The sequence below is a fragment of the Pseudophryne corroboree genome, chromosome 2 (genome assembly GCF_028390025.1).
Source record: "Pseudophryne corroboree isolate aPseCor3 chromosome 2, aPseCor3.hap2, whole genome shotgun sequence".
Lineage (NCBI taxonomy): Eukaryota > Metazoa > Chordata > Amphibia > Anura > Myobatrachidae > Pseudophryne > Pseudophryne corroboree.
The window spans coordinates 204,903,259-204,925,330 of NC_086445.1; the positions used below are offsets into that span (position 1 = coordinate 204,903,259).

The window sequence follows — 22,072 nt, forward strand, 5'->3', positions numbered from 1 at the left end:
ATTGGCAGTTAATGTAATATAAACAAGTGTCTCAAAAACCAATGCTAGTGTTATTTTACACTGTAAACGTGTGGAAAAGAACTTTCATATTTTTTGGTCCATGTTCAACTTCAAGACGACTGACAAAACCTTCACCATGGGGACTGGCAAACAAGCACTTGGTTTTACAGACAGTGTCAAAGCAACTTCTGGTGAATAATTTCCCAAACCATCCGTTTTCTAAAGTACGGCATGTGGTGCTGTAATAAAAGCATATAAAAAGACATAAGATAATTTTGACATTGCTGGAAATAATCAAACTGTGTAAATAGCTAACTCTACAAGCTTACATATGTGCACCATAATAGATACTAGAAAAAAATCCAACAAGACTGTTTCTACATTTTTCAGATCCTTTATTGCAGGTTGGCAAGTATGTAGCCAGTGGTTGGGCAGAAAGTGTGTGTCTGTGTGTGGAGTGTGAGTGAGTTTGGGTGCAGTCTGGCATATGAGAGAGTGTGTTAGAGTGTGTGGCAGGGAGCAGTTGGCAGTCAGTGGGGGATATTCAATTAGAGGTGGAAAAAAAAAAACAAAAAAAAAAAAAAAAACATTATGCACGCTTTTTTTCCGATGCTTCACCAATTTTATCCAATTTGTATTTCCCGTAAAAGAAAATAAGAATTTACTCAACGGTAATTCTATTTCTCGTAGTCCGTAGTGGATGCCGGGAACTCCGTAAGGACCATGGGGAATAGACGGGCTCCGCAGGAGACTGGGCACTCTAAAAGAAAGATTAGGTACTATCTGGTGTGCACTGGCTCCTCCCTCTATGCCCCTCCTCCAGACCTCAGTTAGGGAAACTGTGCCCGGAAGAGCTGACACAACAAGGAAAGGATTTGGAATCCAGGGTAAGACTCATGCCAGCCACACCAATCACACTGTACAACTTGTGATAACCATACCCAGTTAACAGTATGAACAACAACTGAGCCTCATTTAACGGATGGCTCATAACAATAACCCTTTAGTTAAGCAATAACTATATACATGTATTGCAGAGAGTCCGCACTTGGGACGGGCGCCCAGCATCCACTACGGACTACGAGAAATAGAATTACCGGTGAGTAAATTCTTATTTTCTCTGACGTCCTAGTGGATGCTGCGAACTCCGTAAGGACCATGGGGATTATACCAAAGCTCCCAAACGGGCGGGAGAGTGCGGATGACTCTGCAGCACCGCATGAGCAAACTCAAGGTCCTCCTCAGCCAGGGTATCAAACTTGTAGTACTTAGCAAACTTGTTTGACCCCGACCAAGTAGCAGCTCGGCAAAGCTGTAACGCCGAGACCCCTCGGGCAGCCGCCCAAGAAGAGCCCACCTTCCTTGTGGAATGGGCTTTCACCGATTTTGGATGCGGCAATCCAGCCGCAGAGTGAACCCGCTGAATCGTGCTATAGATCCAGCGAGCAATAGTCTGCTTCGAAGCAGGAGCGCCAACCTTGTTGGCTGCATACAGAATAAAACAGCGAGTCAGACTGACTCCCGCCGTTCTGGAAACATAGATTTTCAAAACCCGGACTACGTCCAGCAACTTGGAATCCTCCAAGTCCCTAGTAGCCACAGGCACCACAATAGGCTGGTTCAAATGAAATGATGATACCACCCTAGGGGGAAATTGGGGACGAGTCCTCAATTCTGCCCTGTCCATATGGAAGATCAGATAAGGGCTTTTACATGATAAAACAGCCAATTCTGACACACGCCTAGCCGAAGCTAAGGCCAATAGCATGACCACTTTCCACGTGAGATATTTTAGCTCCACGGTCTTAAGTGGTTCAAACCAGTGGGATTTCAGGAAATACAACACAACGTTAAGATCCCAAGGTGCCACCGGTGGCACAAAAAGGAGGCTGAATATGCAGCACCCCTGGAACAACGTCTGAACTTCAGGCAGTGAAGCCAGTTCTTTTTGATAGAAAATGGATAGGGCCGAAATCTTGACCTTTATGGATCCTAATTTTAGGCCCATAGTCACTCCTGACTGTAGGAAGTGCAGGAATCGACCCCGCTGGAATTCCTCTGTAGGGCCTTCCCGGCCTCACACCAAGCAACCTATTTTCGCTATATACAGTGAAAAAGTCTTGCTGTCACGTCTTTCCTAGCCTTTATCAGCGTAGGAATAACTGCATCCGGAATGCCCTTTTCCGCTATGATCCGGCATTCAACCGCCATGCTGTCAAATGCAGCCGCGGTAAGTCTTGGAAAAGACAGGGCCCCTGTTGCAACATGTCCTGTCTGAGAGGCAGAAGCCCTGAGTCCTCTGAGAGCATTTCTTGCAGCTCCGGGTACCGAGTCCTTCTTGGCCCATTCGGAGCAAAGAATATTGTTCTCACTCCTCCTTTTCTTACAATTCTCAGCCCTTGGGTATGAGAGGAAGAGGAGGGAATACATAGACCGACTGGAACACCCACGGTGTTACTAGTGCGACCACAGCTATCACCTGAGGGTCCCTTGACCCGGCTTAAAACCTTTTTTAGCTTTTTATTGAGGTGGGACGCCATCTAGTCCACCTGAGGCAGTTCCCATCAATTTGCAAACTGCGTGAAGACTTCCTGATGAAGTCCCACTTTCCCGGGTGGAGGTCGTGCCTGCTGAGGAAGTCTGCTTCCCAGTTGTCCACTCCCGGAATGAACACTGCTGACAGTGCGCTTACGTGATTCTCCGCCCAGCGAAGAATTCTGGTGGCTTCTACCCTCGCCACCCTGCTCCTTGTGCCGCCTTGGCGGTTTACATGAACCCCTGCGGTCTGACTGGATTAGAACCGGTTGGTCGCGAAGCAGGATCTCCGCTTGACTTAGGGCGTTGTATATGGCCCTTAGTTCCAGGATATTGATGTGTAGGCAAGTCTGTTGACTTGACCACAGACCTTGGAAATTTCTTCCCTGTGTAACTGCCCCCCACCCTCGGAGGCTTGCATCCGTGGTCACCAGGATCCAGTCCTGAATGCCGAATCTGCGGCCCTCGAGAAGGTGAGCACTCTGCAGCCACCACAGGAGAGACACCCTGGCCCTGGGGGATAGGGTGATTAACCGATGCATCTGAAGAGGTGATCCGGACCACTTGTCCAGTAAGTCCCATTGGAAGGTCCTCGCATGGAACCTGCCTAAGGGGATGGCCTCGTATGATGCCATCATCCTTCCCAGGACTCGAGTGCAGTGATGCACTGACACCTGTTTTGGTTTTAATAGATTCCTGACCAGTGTCATGAGCTCCTGAGCTCTCTCTATCGGGAGATAAACCTTTTTCTGGTCTGTGTCTAGGATAGTGCCTAGGAGAGGCAGATGAGCTGTAGGAACTAACTGCGACTTTGGAATATAGAATCCAGTCGTGTTGCCGTTACACTTCCAGAGAAAGTGATACGCTGTTCAGCAACTGCTCTCTTGATCTCGCTTGTATGAGGAGATCGTCCAAGTACGTGATAATAGTGACACCTTGCTTCCGCAGGAGCACAATCATATCCGCCATTACCTTGGTTATGACAATCCCGTACCGCAATTCTGAGGTACGCCTAATGAGGTGGATAAATGGGGACATGAAGGTATGCATCCCTTATGACCCGATTCACGATAAAGTCTCCCTCTTTTTAGGCTTGCCCTGACCGCTCTTAGCGATTCCATCTTGAACTTGAACCTTCTCAGGTATATGTTCAGGGATTTTTAATTCAATATGGGTCTGACCGAACCGTCTGGTTTCGGGATTACAACATGGTCGAATAATAACACCCTCTTGTTGGAGGGGACCCTTGACCACCACCTGTTAAAGATACAATTTGTAAATTGCAGTTAACACTGGCTCCCCCTCTTGGGGGGAAGCCCGCAGGGCCGTCGGTGAGGGGGCATCTTCTCACAGTCCAGCTTGTATCCCTGAGACACAATATCTATTGCCCAGGGACCTAACAGGGAGTGAACCCACTTGTGGCTGAACTTACGAAGGCGTGTCCCCACCGGGCATAGCTCCGCCTGTGGAGCCCCAGCGGCATAGGTGGATTTTTGTAGGGGCCGGGGAGGACTTCTGTTCCTGGGAACTAGCTGCGTTGGTCCCGGCTCTGACAAGAAAGGACGCATCTCAGACTTTCTTGTTTCTTTATTCGAAAGGCTGCATTTAATAATGTCGTGCTTTCTTAGGCTGTGCAGGAATATAAGGCAAACTAGCAGAATTACCAGCTATAGCTGTGGAGACCAGGCCCGAGAACCCTTCTCCACACAATCCTCAGCCTTCCATATGCCTCTTAAGTCGGCATCATCTGTCCAATGCATATTCTACAGGACACGTCAAGCAGAGATCGACATAGCTTTGACTCTAGGATCCAGTATACTCATGTCTCTTTGGGCATGCTTTATAACTACAGGTTGAGTCTCCCTTATCCAAAATGCTTGGGACCAGAGGTATTTTGGATATGGGATTTTTCCGTATTTTGGAATATTTGCATACCGTAATGAGATCTCATGGTGATGGGACCTAAATCTAAGCACAGAATGCATTTATGTTACATATACACCTTATACACACAGCCTGAAGGTAATTTTAGCCAATATTTTTTTATAACTTTCTGCATTAAACAAAGTGTGTGTACATTCACACAATTCATTTATGTTTCATATACACCTTATACACACAGCCTGAAGGTCATTTAATACAAAATTTTTTAATAACTGTGTATTAAACAAAGTTTGTGTACATTGAGCCATCAAAAAACAAAGGTTTCACTATCTCACTCAAAAAAGTCCATATTTCGGAATATTCCGTATTTCGGAATATTTGGATATGGGATACTCAACCTGTATATATCTATTACTTAAGACAGCATCTTTAATATATTTACTAGGGTCTCAATCTCTGCTGATAAGGTACCTATCCACGCTGCCACAGCGCTATAAACCCATGCCGACACAATCGCCGGTCTGGGTAGTATACTAGAATGTGCACGCTATCTGCAGGATCCCTGAGAATAGCAAGTGCTACCGTCTGTGCAAACAGGACACCCTAGGGGAAGATTCTCAACACATCCTGGCCCTAGTGGGGAAAGGATACAGCCTGAGAATTCTCTTGTGGGAAGCTGCCGTCTCTTGTCTGGAGATTCCCGCTCTTTTTCCTCATGAGAGGAGGGAAATTTACCTCAGCATTCTTCCCCTTAAACATGTGTACTCTCGTGTCAGGGACAGATGAGTCATCAGTGATATGCAAATCATCTTTTATTTCAATATCATATATTGAATACCTTCTAGCCATCTTGGCTGTAACTTTGCATTATCGTAGTCGACAGTGGAGTTAAACTCCGTGTCGATACCAGTGTTTGTTATTTTGGATAGTGAGCATTGTGAGACTCTGAAGGTCTCTGACATAGGGACAGACATGGGTAGATTTCCTGTCTGTTCCCTAACCATTTGTGCAATAAATTCACCTTAGCACTTACACATATCCAAACAGGTGTCGGCGTTGTCGACGGAGACACCCTCTCACATACATATCCGCTCTATCACCTCCTTAGAGGAGCCTTTTACCTCAGACATGTCGACACACGCGTACCGACACACCACACACACAGGGGATGCTCTATTTGAAGACAGTTCCCCCACAAGGCCCTTTGGAGAGACAGAGAGAGAGTATGCCAGCACACACCCCAGCGCTATATAACCCAGGGATTACACTACAACTCAGTGTTTACCCAGTAGCTGCTATATATACAATTTTTGCGCCTATATTTATGTGCCCCCCCCCCCCTCTCTTTTCACCCTTTGTGTACCAGGATACTGCAGGGGAGAGCCTGGGGAGCTTCCTTCCAGCGGAGCTGTGAAGAGAAAATGGCGCTGGTGTGCTGAGGAAGAAGGCCTCGCCCCCTCAGCGGCGGGCTTCTGTCCTGTTTGACTAAAAATGGCAGGGGGTTTACACATATACCAGTCACAGACTGTATTATGTGTATTTTTATGCCAAAGGTATTTTTATTGCTGCCCAGGGCGCCCCCCCCAGCGCCCTGCACCCTACAGTGACCGGAGTGTGTGGTGTGCTGTGGGAGCAATGGCGCACAGCTGCGGTGCTGTGCGCTACCTTAATGCCGCCGATTTCATCGCTTCTCTTCCGTCTTCTGGCTCTGCAAGGGGGACGGCGGCGCGGCTCCGGGAACGGACGATCGAGGTCAGGCCCTGTGTTCGAACCCTCTGGAGCTAATGGTGTCCAGTAGCCTAAGAAGCACAAGCTAGCTGCAAGCAGGTAGGTTTGCTTCTCTCCCCTCAGTCCCACGTAGCAGTGAGTCTGTTGCCAGCAGATCTCACTGAAAATAAAAAAACCTAACAAATACTTTCTTTTTAGCAAGCTCAGGAGAGCCCACTAGGAGCACCCAGCTCTGGCCGGGCACAGATTCTAACCGAGGTCTGGAGGAGGGGCATAGAGGGAGGAGCCAGTGCACACCAGATAGTACCTAATCTTTCTTTTAGAGTGCCCAGTCTCCTGCGGAGCCCGTCTATTTCCCATGGTCCTCACGGAGTTCCCAGCATCCACTAGGACATCAGAGAAAAATAAATAAATAAATAAATAAATAAATAAATAGCTTTCCTTAGTGAAATCTGTGCGTCTTCTGTAGAAACACACTTTCGCATGAAAGGAAGAACGGGACAGGGACTGGGCTGTCTGCAATCATAATTATACAATACATTGTAAAAATGTTTTATATTATATATATTTTAAGTCTGCAGTGTTTAAATAAGATTTTACTCACCGGTAAATCTATTTCTCGTAGTCCGTAGTGGATGCTGGGAACTCCGTAAGGACCATGGGGAATAGCGGCTCCGCAGGAGACTGGGCACATCTAAGAAAGATTTAGGACTACCTGGTGTGCACTGGCTCCTCCCACTATGACCCTCCTCCAGACCTCAGTTAGGATACTGTGCCCGGAAGAGCTGACACAATAGGGAAGGATTTTGAATCCCGGATAAGACTCATACCAGCCACACCGTATAACTCGTGATACAATACCCAGTTAACAGTATGAACTATAACTGAGCCTCTCAACAGATGGCTCATAACAATAACCCTTTAGTTAGGCAATAACTATATACAAGTATTGCAGACAATCCGCACTTGGGATGGGCGCCCAGCATCCACTACGGACTACGAGAAATAGATTTACCGGTGAGTAAAATCTTATTTTCTCTGACGTCCTAGTGGATGCTGGGAACTCCGTAAGGACCATGGGGATTATACCAAAGCTCCCAAATGGGCGGGAGAGTGCGGATGACTCTGCAGCACCGAATGAGAGAACTCAAGGTCCTCCTCAGCCAGGGTATCAAATTGTAATAATTTTGCAAACGTGTTTGCCCCTGACCAAGTAGCTGCTCGGCAAAGTTGTAAAACCGAGACCCCTCGGGCAGCTGCCCAAGAAGAGCCCACCTTCCTTGTGGAATGGGCTTTTACTGATTTAGGATGCGGCAGTCCAGCCGCAGAATGCGCCAGCTGAATTTTGCTACAAATCCAGCGAGCATTAGTCTGCTTAGAAGCAGGAGCACCCATCTTGTTGGGTGCATACAGGATAAATAGCGAGTCAGTTTTCCCGACTCCAGCCGTCCTGGAAACATACATTTTCAAGGCCCTGACTACGTCCAGTAACTTAGAAGCCTCCAAGTCCCTAGTAGCCGCAGGCACTACAATAGGTTGGTTCAAGTGAAAAGCTGATACCACCTTAGGGAGAAACTGAGGACGAGTCCTCAATTCTGCCCTATCCATATGGAAAATCAGATAAGGGTTTTTACATGACAAAGCCGCCAATTCTGATACACGCCTGGCCGAAGCCAAGGCCAATAACATGACCACTTTCCACGTGAGATATTTTAGATCCACGGTTTTTAGTGGCTCACACCAATGTGATTTTAGGAAACTCAACACCCCGTTGAGATCCCAAGGTGCCACTGGGGGCACAAAAGGGGGCTGAATATGCAGCACTCCTTTTACAAATGTCTGAACTTCAGGTAGTGAAGCTAGTTCTTTCTGGAAGAAAAATCGACAGAGCCGAGATCTGTACCTTAATGGAGCCTAATTTCAGGCCCATAGTCACTCCTGCCTGTAGGAAGTGCAGAAATCGACCCAGTTGAAATTCCTCTGTTGGGGCCTTTTTGGCCTCACACCAAGCAACATATTTCCACCATATGCGGTGATAATGTTTTGCAGTTACATCTTTCCTGGCTTTAATCAGCGTAGGAATGACTTCCTCTGGAATGCCCTTTTCCTTTAGGATCCGGCGTTCAACCGCCCTGCCGTCAAACGCAGCCGCGGTACGTCTTGGAACAGACAGGGCCCCTGCTACAGCAGGTCCTGTCTGAGTGGCAGAGGCCATGGTTCCTCTGAGATAATCTCTTGAAGTTCCGGGTACCACGCTCGTCTTGGCCAATCCGGAACCACGAGTATTGTTCTTACTCCTCGTTTTCTTATTATTCTCAGTACCTTTGGTATGAGAGGCAGAGGAGGGAACACAAACTGACTGGTACACCCACGGTGTCACTAGAGCGTCCACAGCTATCGCCTGAGGGTCCCTTGACCTGGCGCAATATCTCTCTAGTTTTTTTTTTTTTATGCGGGACGCCATCATGTCCACCTGTGGCCGTTCCCAACGATTTACAATCAGTGTGAAGACTTCTGGATGAAGTCCCCACTCTCCCGGGTGGAGGTCGTGCCTGCTGAGAAAGTCTGCTTCCCAGTTGTCCACTCCCGGAATGAACACTGCTGACAGTGCTAGTACGTGATTTTCCGCCCATCGGAGAATCCTTGTGGCTTCTGCCATCGCCATCCTGTTTCTTGTGCCGCCCTGTCGGTTTACATGGGCGACTGCCGTGATGTTGTCTGATTGGATCAGTACCGGCTGGTTTTGAAGCAGAGGCCTTGCCTGACTCAGGGCATTGTAAATGGCCCTCAGTTCCAGAATATTTATGTATAGGGAAGTCTCCTGACTTGACCAAAGTCCCTGGAAGTTTCTTCCCTGTGTGACTGCCCCCCCAGCCTCAAAGGCTGGCATCCCTGGACACCAGGACCCAGTCCTGTATGCCGAACCTGCGGCCCTCTTGAAGATGGGCACTCTGCAGCCACCACAGTAGAGATACCCTGGTCCTTGGAGACAGGGTTATCAACCAATGCATCTGAAGATGCGATCCGGACCACTTGTCCAACTGGTCCCAGTGAAAAGTTCTTGCATGGAACCTGCCGAATGGGATTGCTTCGTAGGAAGCTACCATTTTTCCCAGGACTCGCGTGCAATGATGCACCGATACCTGTTTCGGCTTCAGGAGGTCTCTGACTAGAGATGACAGCTCCTTGGCTTTCTCCTCCGGGAGAAACACTATTTTCTGGTCTGTGTCCAGAACCATCCCCAGGAACAGTAGACGTGTCGTAGGAACCAGCTGTGACTTTGGACTGTTTAGAATCCAACTGTGCTGTTGTAGCACTTTCCGAGATAGTGCTACCCCGACTAACAACTGCTCCTTGGACCTCGCCTTTAGAAGGAGATTGTCCAAGTACGGGATAATTAAAACTCCCTTTTTTCGAAGGAGTATCAACATTTCGGCCATTACCTTTGTAAACACCCTCGGTGCCATGTACAGTCCAAACGGCAGTGTCTGGACTTGGTAATGGCAATCCTGTACCACAAATTTGAGGTACTCCTGGTGAGGATGGTAAATGGGGACATGCAGGTAAACATCCTTGATGTCCAGGGATACCATGTAATTCCCCTCGTCCAGGCTTGTAATAACCGCCCTGAGCGATTCCATCTTGAACTTGAATTTTTTTTATGTATGTGTTCAAGGATTTTAAATATAAAATGGGTCACACCGAACCGTGCGGTTTCGGTACCCCAAACAGTGTGGAATAGTAACCCCGTCCTTGTTGAAGTAGGGGCACCTTGACTATCACCTGCTGGGAATACAGCTTGTGAATTGCCTCTAGCACAGCCTCCCTGCCTGAGGGAGTTGTCGGCAAGGCAGATTTGAGGAAACGGCGGGGGGGGAGACATCACGAATTCCAGCTTGTACCCCTGAAATACTACTTGAAGGAAACAGGGATCCACCTGCGAGCGTGCCCACTGATCGCTGACATTTTTGAGGCAGCCCCCCACCGTACCTGGCTACGCCTGTGGAGCCCCCGCGTCATGCGGTGGACTCAGAGGAAGCGGGAGAAGGATTTTGATTCTGGGAACTGGCTGACTGGTGCAGCTTTTTCCCTCTTCCCTTGTCTCTATGCAGAAAGGAAGCACCTTTGACCCGCTTGCTTTTCTGAAGCCGAAAGGACTGTACCTGATAATACAGTGCTTTCTTAGTCTGTGAGGAAACCTGAGGTAAAAATTTTTCTTCCCAGCTGTTGCTGTGGATACGAGGTCTCAGAGACCATCCCCAAATAATTCCTCGCCTTTATAAGGCAGAATCTCTATGCGCCTTTTAAAGACAGCATCACCTGTCCAGTGTCGGGTCTCTAATACCCTCCTGACAGAATGGACATTACATTAATTTTGGATGCCAGCCGGCAAAATATCCCTCTGTGCATCCCTCATATATAAGACGACGTCTTTAATATGTTCTTATGTTAGCAAACTAGTATGTTTGACAGGGTCACCGACCACGCTGCAGCAGCACGATCTGCAGGTCTCAGTCTAGTACCTGAGTGTGTAAATACAGACTTCAGGATAGCATCCTGCTTTTTATCAACTGGTCCCTTCAAAGCGGCCGTATCCTAAGACGGCAGTGCCACCTTTTTTGACAACCGTGTGAGCGCCTTATCCACCCTAGGGGATATCTCCCAGCGTAACTTATCCTCTGGCGGGAAAGGGTACGCCATCAGTAACTTTTTAGAAATTACCAGTTTCTTATCGGGGGAACCCACGCTTTTTCACACACTTCATTCACTCATCTGATGGGGGAACAAAACACTGCCTGCTTTTTCTCCCCAAACATAAAACCCATTTTTAGTGGTACTTGGGTTAATGTCAGAAATGTGTAACACATTTTTTATTGCCGGGATCAAGTCACGGATTTTCCTAGTGGATTGTGTATATGTCTCAACCTTGTCGACACTGGAGTCAGACTCCGTGTCGACATCTGTGTCTGACATCTGAGGGAGCGGGCGTTTTGATGGCCTTTGAGACGCGTGGGCAGGCGCGGGCTGAGAAGCAGTCTGTCCCACAGCTGTTACGTCATCCAGCCTTTTATGTAAGGAGTTGACACTGTCGGTTAATACCTTCCACCTATCCATCCACTCTGGTGTCGGTCCCACAGGGGGCGACATCACATTTATCGGCATCTGCTCCGTCACCACATAAACCTCCTCATCAAACATGTCGACACAGCCGTACCGACACACCGCACACACACATGGAATGCTCTGACTGAGTACAGGACCCCACAAAGCCCTTTGGGGAGACAGAGAGAGAGTATGCCAGCACACACCAGAGCGCTATATAATGTGGGGATTAACACTATAACTGAGTGAATTTTCCCCAATAGCTGCTTGTATACATATATTGCGCCTAAATTTAGTGCCCCCCCCTCTCTTTTTAACCCTTTGAGCCTAAAAACTACAGGGGAGAGCCTGGGGAGCTTTCTTCCAGCTGCACTGTGAAGAGAAAATGGCGCCAGTGTGCTGAGGGAGATAGCTCCGCCCCTTTTTCGCGGACTTTTCTCCCGCTTTTTTATGGAATCTGGCAGGGGTATTTATCACATATATAGCCTCTGGGGCTATATATTTTGTGATATATTTGCCAGCCAAGGTGTTTTTATTGCTTCTCAGGGCGCGCCCCCCCCCCCCCCCCCAGCGCCCTGCACCCTCAGTGACCGGAGTGTGAAGTGTGTATGAGGAGCAATGGCACACAGCTGCAGTGCTGTGCGCTACCTTGGTGAAGACTGATGTCTTCTGCCGCCGATTTTCCGGACTCTTCTTGCTTCTGGCCCTGTAAGGGGGCCGGCGGCGCGGCTCCGGGACCGAACATCAATGGCCGGTTCCATGCGGTCGATCCCTCTGGAGCTAATGGTGTCCAGTAGCCTAAGAAGCCCAAGCTAGCTGCAAGCAGGTAGGTTCGCTTCTTCTCCCCTTAGTCCCTCGATGCAGTGAGCCTGTTGCCAGCAGGTCTCACTGTAAAATAAAAAACCTAAACTATACTTTCTTTCTAGGAGCTCAGGAGAGCCCCTAGTGTGCATCCAGCTCGAGCTGGGCACAGGATTCTAACTGAAGTCTGGAGGAGGGTCATAGTGGGAGGAGCCAGTGCACGCCAGGTAGTCCTAAATCTTTCTTAGATGTGCCCAGTCTCCTGCGGAGCCGCTATTCCCCATGGTCCTTACGGAGTTCCCAGCATCCACTAGGACGTCAGAGAAATCAACGTTTCAGAACCCATTTACGTCAGCTCTTTAGTCAGGATACAAATCCATCTACAAGTGCAAACTTAAATACCTACACCAAGTGAACACACCCCGGGGCAGCCCAATGACGCTGACAAACTGTAAATACAATTATAGTCATCTGTGAGATACATTGTTCATAAATCTAAAATGTGCACATACCGCTCATTACATATGGGTTTCATAGTGATACGATGTTGTGCTTTAATACATTTATATACAATGTGTCAAGAACCTATTAATGGGGAAGAAACATTCTATGGAGACTATAGTACATTACATTGACGCAGTCATATACCTTTATGGGGTAAAGATTTGTACAAACCGAAAAATATCTGTGCTTTATGACTCACGTGTTATACTCTGTGCTGAAGTATGGACACGTTTGGCTGTGTTAATCAGAAGAACACAAAGTTCCTCAGTATTCAAAGCATACGGCTCCGCTATACAGATGCGGTAAATAGAAACATTGGGGCAGATGTATTAACCTGGAGAAGGCATAAGGAAGTGATAAACCAGTGTTATGTGCAAGGTGATAAAGGCACCAGCCAATCAGCTCCAATATGTAAATTAACAGTTAGGATCTGATTGGCTGGTGCCTTTATCACCTTGCACATATCACTGGTTTATCACTTCCTTATGCCTTCTCCAGGTTAATACATCTGCCCCCTGGCTTGATAAATTAACCATGTAACAAAGAAGCATGTTGTATTGAAGCAGGGATATATGTATCATGTGCATTTAAACAAAAAACTAAAGCGTGTTATTCGGCTCAATGCTATATTAATCCTATATATTCCTATATAGCATTATTAGTTAATGTGTCAAGTAAATTATACAGATGTGTCCTCTTAAATCTTTGCTCCATGCGTCACAAGTCACGTTACACAATGTGTGAGTGGCGTGTGATTTGGTAGCACCGAGCGTTTCTTTTCTCCGTGAAAACTAATCTTCCATTCAACAATCCACGTTGACTACAATTGTGAAGAGTAATCTGTGGCGAGCGCAGCTGTAGCAGAGCGAGGCACTTAGCCCAAAGCAAGGAGAGACATTCGAGGGGACAAAATACACTAATGGGGCTTGTTTGTGGCAGTAAAGTGCAAACACCCCCCCCCCCCACCAAAAAAAAAGGATAAAATAGTGTCTATCTTTTTACTGTATCTATTCCATGAAGACCTTTCAACCCTGTCAATATTTTCTACTGTCTATCTACTCCAAGTCGACCTTTTCACCCCCGATGACCTAACGCATGTCGACCATTAGTGGCGACCTATTGACTGTAGACCTTTTTAGTGTAGATCTCATATGCAGCATCAGCATATTTCAAGTCATGTTGCATGTTGTATTCTCATGTAAGCAATAGTACATTACTGCCTGTTGACTTCGGTCATCTCACTGAATGTTTAGAGTATTGTGTAGTGCAACTACTAACATTAAAAATGTGATTGTACATGTACAGATGGAGCCACGCTCATCTACGCTTCTCTGCTGCGCCTAGGTGCACCAAGGTTTATTAGCATAAGCCTTTCATCTATTGTTCTCAGCTGCAATACAATACAGAGAGAACAATACATCAGGGGATTAAGTCCGACTGCCCTGGCTCAATTAATCCTATTAAAGGCAAAGATGAGGAGGGCTCCATCTTTACTGTATATTACTCTAAGGACATTTTTACTGTAGCAGATCACTTTTACCAGTGTACACACTTCTAAGCAGAGGTTAGTTTCATTTAATATCACTATTATTTTGATTAGGCTGCTGCTCTGAAAACATCTTTTAATTTTGCTTAATAAATGGTATTATCCACTTTCAACAGGCATGGTGTGGCGGGGTGTGGTATGTTAAGTAGATAAGACAGTGTTTAGGTCGACCAGTACTGGTAGACAGTAAGTAGGTCGACATGAAAAAAAGGTAGACATTAGTTGTTGTTTTTTTACTTTTTTGGGTGTCGTTTTTTCCGTACAGTGACCGGGAACCACAATTTGTGCACCGTGTCCCCTAGCATGGCTCGCCATGCTTTGGGCAAGTTGCCTTGCTCCGCTACCGCTGCACTCGACACAGGTTACCGTTCCAAATTGTAGTCCATGTGGATTGTAAGGTATGAAAAAGTTCTAAAAATGAAATAAAAAAAGGAAAAATTTGAAAAACTAATTCCGACCTTATGTCATGTTGACCTAGAACTTGTCGACCTACTTACTGTCGACCAATAGTGGTCAACCTAGACAGTGTGGACCTACTTACTGTCGACCTAAAGACCGGATCCTGTCTGGCGTAGGGCCAAGCTGTAAGTGTATAACTGGCATAGTGTCAGGAAGAAAGGTTCGGTGGCATGCCCACCTACAAGGCTTGCATACAATGTTAAACTGCATGGAGAAATACAGAGATAAAAATACGAGAACAGGAAAATAGGAAATAGAAAAAAAAATGGCGTTCCTTCCCTGCACCACTGCCAATGACCAGATTGAAAACTCTAATGGGCATACCTGAGTAAAGGTGATTGGTTTATCTTTGGCAATGTAATCTGCATACTTGCAGGCAAACATTCCACAATCACTTCCATTCATTTGTTGAGGAATTTCCTAGAAGATTAAAAAAGTGAAAATTAAAAAGTACATAACAAAATAATTAAATTCACTCTAGAGCTTTTTCCCTTAGACATGAGATATACCTGGCATTTCTTGCTACTCAGGCTCCAACCATTACTATCAAAAGAGAGTCCCTTTTTGTCTTGGCTCTCTTGTTTTAAGTACTGCCTGGAAAAAGGAAGAAAATAAAAAAGGAAAATTATACTTAAAAATAAAATCAGACGACAACGCAACAATATAAGTAATTTCCTGTAAGTACAATAACCGCCATGTGGAATGTGCATTAAATTTCGTTTTAGCCATTTAATACATAATTTATTGTAAATATCAAATTTTCTTACTGCCAATGTCTTTATAGCTGCAATTGGCAATACGAATAGAATCTTTGCTCACCTACATGTATTGTTTCTAAGTCAAACCGGTAATTAGTAAAGTGACTGAATATGCCATCACTTTACTTCCTGGTTTGGACCGCTGCTGTGCATCAGCGCATGTGCAAGCAGATAGCACCAGGGAGTATTATTTCAAGTCCTTTCCCTTAAAAACAAAACATGCGCGTCATGTAGAGGTGTCCGCCGCTTTGTTAGATTGCCAATTAAGCATCCCCATAGAAACCTAACATAGGACCTTATTCAGTAAGGATTGTAAAATTTGCGATTCGCAATCTGGACGATTATTGAATGACTGCGCATGCGCACAGATCATGATCGCAATACAGCCGCTGTTTGACTGACAGGAAGCTGGCGCATCTGGGTGGAAACCTGCCGTTTTCTGGGTGTGGCTCAGATTTATCAAGCCCCGGAGAGTTATCAATTGCACTGTGATAACCAATCAGCTCCTAACTCTCATTTATCAAACGCAGCCTGTAACATGGTAGAAAGAAACACAGGGTACCAGCGCTGGCTGTACAAATTATAAAAAGACGGTTTGCTGAATATAAAATACAATTTATTTAGACCATTAAAAAACAGGAATCGATTCCTATTATCTGATAGATACACTTGCAATCATAATCTCTCACTAGTAACATATATCTGTAACATGGTAGGTTGGAGCTGATTGGTTGGTAGTTTGTCACCATGCAATTTATCACTCTCCAAGGCTTAATAAATCTGGGCCTGTGTGTGAAAAACCGCATGCATGCAAAGACGTGTTTAAGGAGGGCCTATGACGCCAGCGATGATCACTTCCAGCCTCATGTCGCAAGAACTGTGGACGACCTTGCCAGGCGCAGATAAGAAAAATATTCAATGTTCCGGGAATTGCATATGGTTTTGGATCAGTCCGCATATTGCGATGCAGTCGCAATCTCTGCAATGGGCGCGTTCTCTCTATTTCTGGGTGGCTACTATTCGATCGCAGCAACTGCTTTTTAGTAGAAATCGCATTCCTTGCTGAATGAGGTCCATAGTGGGGATGCTTCATGTTTGTGGGGGATATCCCAAAAAATAGGATTTTAATACCTACCGGTAAATACTTTTCTCGTAGTCCTTAAGGGATATTGGGGGAAAATAGTACGATGGGGTATAGACGGGGCCCAAAGGAGCCAGTGCACTTTAAATTTCTTCAACTGGGTGTGCTGGCTCCTCCCCTCTATGCCCCCTCCCACAGGCAGTTATAGGTAAAAAGCGTGCCTAAGGAGAAAATAAGAATTTACTTACCGATAATTCTATTTCTCGTAGTCCGTAGTGGATGCTGGGAACTCCGTAAGGACCATGGGGAATAGCGGCTCCGCAGGAGACTGGGCACAAAAGTAAAAGCTTTAGGACTACCTGGTGTGCACTGGCCCCTCCCCCTATGACCCTCCTCCAAGCCTCAGTTAGGATACCGTGCCCGGACGAGCGTACACAATAAGGAAGGATATTGAATCCCGGGTAAGACTCATACCAGCCACACCAATCACACCGTACAACCTGTGATCTGAACCCAGTTAACAGCATGATAACAGAGGAGCCTCTGAAAAGATGGCTCACAACAATAATAACCCGATTTAGTTAACAATAACTATGTACAAGTATTGCAGACAATCCGCACTTGGGATGGGCGCCCAGCATCCACTACGGACTACGAGAAATAGAATTATCGGTAAGTAAATTCTTATTTTCTCTGACGTCCTAGTGGATGCTGGGAACTCCGTAAGGACCATGGGGATTATACCAAAGCTCCCAAACGGGCGGGAGAGTGCGGATGACTCTGCAGCACCGAATGAGAGAACTCCAGGTCCTCCTCAGCCAGGGTATCAAATTTGTAGAATTTAGCAAACGTGTTTGCCCCTGACCAAGTAGCTGCTCGGCAAAGTTGTAAAGCCGAGACCCCTCGGGCAGCCGCCCAAGATGAGCCCACTTTCCTTGTGGAATGGGCTTTTACAGATTTTGGCTGTGGCAGGCCTGCCACAGAATGTGCAAGCTGAATTGTACTACAAATCCAACGAGCAATAGTCTGCTTAGAAGCAGGAGCACCCAGCTTGTTGGGTGCATACAGGATAAACAGCGAGTCAGATTTTCTGACTCCAGCCGTCCTGGAAACATATATTTTCAGGGCCCTGACTACGTCCAGCAACTTGGAGTCCTCCAAGTCCCTAGTAGCCGCAGGCACCACAATAGGCTGGTTCAAGTGAAATGCTGAAACCACCTTAGGGAGAAATTGAGGACGAGTCCTCAATTCTGCCCTGTCCGTATGAAAAATTAGGTAAGGGCTTTTATAGGATAAAGCCGCCAATTCTGAGACACGCCTGGCTGAAGCCAGGGCTAACAGCATTACCACTTTCCATGTGAGATATTTTAAATCCACTGTGGCAAGTGGTTCGAACCAATGTGATTTTAGGAATCCCAAAACCACATTGAGATCCCAGGGTGCCACTGGAGGCACAAAGGGAGGCTGTATATGCAGTACCCCCTTTACAAAAGTCTAGACTTCAGGAACTGAAGCCAATTCTTTCTGGAAGAAAATCGACAAGGCCGAAATTTGAACCTTAATGGATCCTAATTTTAGGCCCATGGACAGTCCTGTTTGCAGGAAATGCAGGAAACGACCTAGTTGAAATTCCTCTGTCGGGGCCTTCCTGGCCTCGCACCACGCAACATATTTCCTCCAAATACGGTGATAATGTTGTGCTGTTACATCCTTCCTGGCTTTAATCAGGGTAGGGATGACTTCATCTGGAATGCCTTTCTCCTTCAGGATCCGGCGTTCAACCGCCATGCCGTCAAACGCAACCGCGGTAAGTCTTGGAACAGACAGGGTCCTTGCTGAAGCAGGTCCCTTCTTAGAGGTAGAGGCCACGGATCCTCCGTGAGCATCTCCTGAAGTTCCGGGTACCAAGTCCTTCTTGGCCAATCCGGAGCCACGAGTATAGTTCTTACTCCTCTCCGTTTTATAATCCTCAGTACCTTGGGTATGAGAGGCAGAGGAGAGAACACATACACTGACTGGTACACCCACGGTGTTACCAGAGCGTCCACCGCTATTGCCTGAGGGTCCCTTGACCTGGCGCAATACCAGTCTAGTTTTTTGTTGAGGCGGGACGCCATCATGTCCACCTTTGGTTTTTCCCAACGGTTTACAATCAATTGGAAGACTTCTGGATGAAGTCCCCACTCTCCCGGGTGGAGATCGTGTCTGCTGAGAAAATCTGCTTCCCAGTTGTCCACTCCGGGAATGAACACTGCTGACAGTGCTATCACATGATTTTCCGCCCAGCGAAGAATCCTTGCAGCTTCTGCCATCGCTCTCCTGCTTCTTGTGCCGCCCTGTCTGTTTACGTGGGCGACTGCCGTGATGTTGTCCGACTGGATCAACACCGGCTGACCCTGAAGCAGAGGCCTTGCTTGACTTAGGGCATTGTAAATGGCCCTTAGTTCCAGGATATTTATGTGAAATGACGTTTCCATGCTTGACCACAAGCCCTGGAAATTTCTTCCCTGTGTGACTGCTCCCCAGCCTCTCAGGCTGGCATCCGTGGTCACCAGGACCCAGTCCTGAATGCCGAATCTGCGGCCCTCTAGAAGATGAGCACTCTGCAACCACCACAGGAGAGACACCCTTGTCCTTGGAGACAGGGTTATCCGCTGATGCATCTGAAGATGCGATCCGGACCATTTGTCCAGCAGATCCCACTGAAAGGTTCTTGCGTGGAATCTGCCGAATGGAATCGCTTCGTAAGAAGCCACCATTTTTCCCAGGACCCTTGTGCATTGATGCACTGACACTTGACCTGGTTTTAGGAGGTTCCTGACTAGCTCGGATAACTCCCTGGCTTTCTCCTCCGGGAGAAACACCCTTTTCTGGACTGTGTCCAGAATCATCCCTAGGAACAGCAGACGTGTCGTCGGAATCAGCTGTGATTTTGGAATATTTCGAATCCACCCGTGCTGTCGTAACACTACTTGAGATAGTGCTACTCCGACCTCTAACTGTTCCCTGGACCTTGCCCTTATCAGGAGATCGTCCAAGTAAGGGATAATTAAGACGCCTTTTCTTCGAAGAATAATCATTTCGGCCATTACCTTGGTAAAGACCCGGGGTGCCGTGGACAATCCAAACGGCAGCGTCTGAAACTGATAATGACAGTTCTGTACCACAAACCTGAGGTACCCTTGGTGAGAAGGGCAAATTGGGACATGGAGGTAAGCATCCTTGATGTCCAGAGACACCATATAGTCCCCTTCTTCCAGGTTCGCTATCACTGCTCTGAGTGACTCCATCTTGAATTTGAACCTTTGTATGTAAGTGTTCAAGGATTTCAGATTTAAAATAGGTCTCACCGAGCCGTCTGGCTTCGGCACCACAAACAGCGTGGAATAATACCCCTTTCCCTGTTGCAGGAGGGGTACCTTGATTATCACCTGCTGGGAATACAGCTTGTGAATGGCTTCCAAAACCGCCTCCCTGTCGGAGGGAGACGTTGGTAAAGCAGACTTCAGGAACCGGCGAGGGGGAGACGTCTCAAATTCCAATTTGTACCCCTGAGATACTACCTGCAGGATCCAGGGGTCCACTTGCGAGTGAGCCCACTGCGCTCTGAAATTCTTGAGACGGCCCCCCACCATGCCTGAGTCCGCTTGTAAGGCCCCAGCGTCATGCTGAGGACTTAGCAGAAGCGGGGGAGGGCTTCTGTTCCTGGGAAGAGGCTGCCTGATGCAGTCTTTTTCCCCTTCCTCTGCCCCGGGGCAGAAATGAGGAGCCTTTTGCCCGCTTGCCCTTATGGGGACGAAAGGACTGAGCCTGAAAAGACGGTGTCTTTTTCTGCTGAGAGGTGACCTGGGGTAAAAAAGTGGATTTCCCAGCCGTTGCCGTGGCCACCAGGTCCGATAGACCAACCCCAAATAACTCCTCCCCTTTATACGGCAATACTTCCATATGCCGTTTGGAATCCGCATCACCTGACCACTGTCGCGTCCATAACCCTCTTCTGGCAGAAATGGACAGCGCACTTACTCTTGATGCCAGAGTGCAAATATCCCTCTGTGCATCTCGCATATATAGAAATGCATCCTTTAAATGCTCTATAGTCAATAATATACTGTCCCTATCCAGGGTATCAATATTTTCAGTCAGGGAATCCGACCAAGCCACCCCAGCACTGCACATCCAGGCTGAGGCGATTGCTGGTCGCAGTATAACACCAGTATGTGTGTATATACTTTTTAGGATATTTTCCAGCTTCCTATCAGCTGGTTCCTTGAGGGCGGCCGTATCAGGAGACGGTAACGCCACTTGTTTTGATAAGCGTGTGAGCGCTTTATCTACCCTAGGGGGTGTTTCCCAACGCGCCCTAACCACTGGCGGGAAAGGGTATAATGCCAATAATTTTTTAGAAATTATCAGTTTTTTATCGGGGGAAACCCACGCTTCATCACACACACCTCATTTAATTCATCTGATTCAGGAAAAACTACGGGTAGTTTTCACACCCCACATAATACCCTTTTTTGTGGTACTTGTAGTATCAGAAATGTTCAAAACCTCCTTCATTGCCGTGATCATGTAACGTGTGGCCCTACTGGAAGTCACGTTTGTCTCCTCACCGTCGACACTGGAGTCAGTGTCCGTGTCGACCATCTGAGGTAACGGGCGCTTTAGAGCCCCTGACGGTGTTTGAGACGCCTGGACAGGCACTAGCTGATTTGCCGGCTGTCTCATGTCGTCAACAGTCTTTTGTAAAGTGCTGACGCTATCACGTAATTCCTTTCATAAGACCATCCAGTCAGGTGTCGACTCCCTAGGGGGTGACATCACTATTACAGGCAATTGCTCCGCCTCCACACCATTTTCCTCCTCATACATGTCGACACAAACGTACCGACACACAGCACACACACAGGGAATGCTCTGATAGAGGACAGGACCCCACTAGCCCTTTGGGGAGACAGAGGGAGAGTTTGCCAGCACACACCAGAGCGCTATATATAATGTATAGGGACAACCTTATATAAGTGTTTCTCCCTTATATAGCTGCTGTATAGATTCTTATGCCAATTTAGTGCCCCCCCCTCTCTTGTTTTACCCTGTTTCTGTAGTGCAGGACTGCAGGGGAGAGTCAGGGAGACGTCCTTCCAGCGGAGCTGTGAGGGAAAATGGCGCTTGTGTGCTGAGGAGATAGGCTCCGCCCCCTTCTCGGCGGCCTTTCTCCCGCTTTTTTAAGGAAAACTGGCAGGGGTTAAATGCATCCATATAGCCCAGGAGCTATATGTGATGCATTTTTCGCCATCCAAGGTGTTTTTATTGCGTCTCAGGGCGCCCCCCCCCAGCGCCCTGCACCCTCAGTGACCGGAGTGTGAAGTGTGCTGAGAGCAATGGCGCACAGCTGCGGTGCTGTGCGCTACCTTGTTGAAGACAGGACGTCTTCTGCCGCCGATTTTCCGGACCTCTTCTGTCTTCTGGCTCTGTAAGGAGGCCGGCGGCGCGGCTCTGGGACCCATCCATGGCTGGGCCTGTGATCGGTCCCTCTGGAGCTAATGTCCAGTAGCCTAAGAAGCCCAATCCACACTGCACGCAGGTGAGTTCGCTTCTTCTCCCCTTAGTCCCTCGATGCAGTGAGCCTGTTGCCAGCAGGACTCACTGAAAATAAAAAACCTAACTTAAACT

The 22,072-nt window shown here is 47.4% G+C and overlaps 1 protein-coding gene across 2 annotated transcripts in view; it reads right to left on the minus strand.

Moving 5' to 3' along the window:
- The window catches only part of SENP1 (SUMO specific peptidase 1), a 150,668-nt gene that overhangs the window by 175 nt on the left and 128,421 nt on the right, over nt 1–22,072 (minus strand). For both annotated transcript variants that reach the window (XM_063952244.1, XM_063952245.1), the window contains exons 16-18: nt 15,070–15,154; nt 14,885–14,980; nt 1–239 (exon numbers count right to left, since the gene is read on the minus strand). The exon at nt 1–239 is cut by the window's left edge and continues 175 nt beyond it. In XM_063952244.1, coding sequence (XP_063808314.1) covers nt 177–239; nt 14,885–14,980; nt 15,070–15,154 — 244 coding nt within the window. In that variant the 3' untranslated portion in view covers nt 1–176. The remainder of the gene's footprint in view (nt 240–14,884; nt 14,981–15,069; nt 15,155–22,072) is intronic.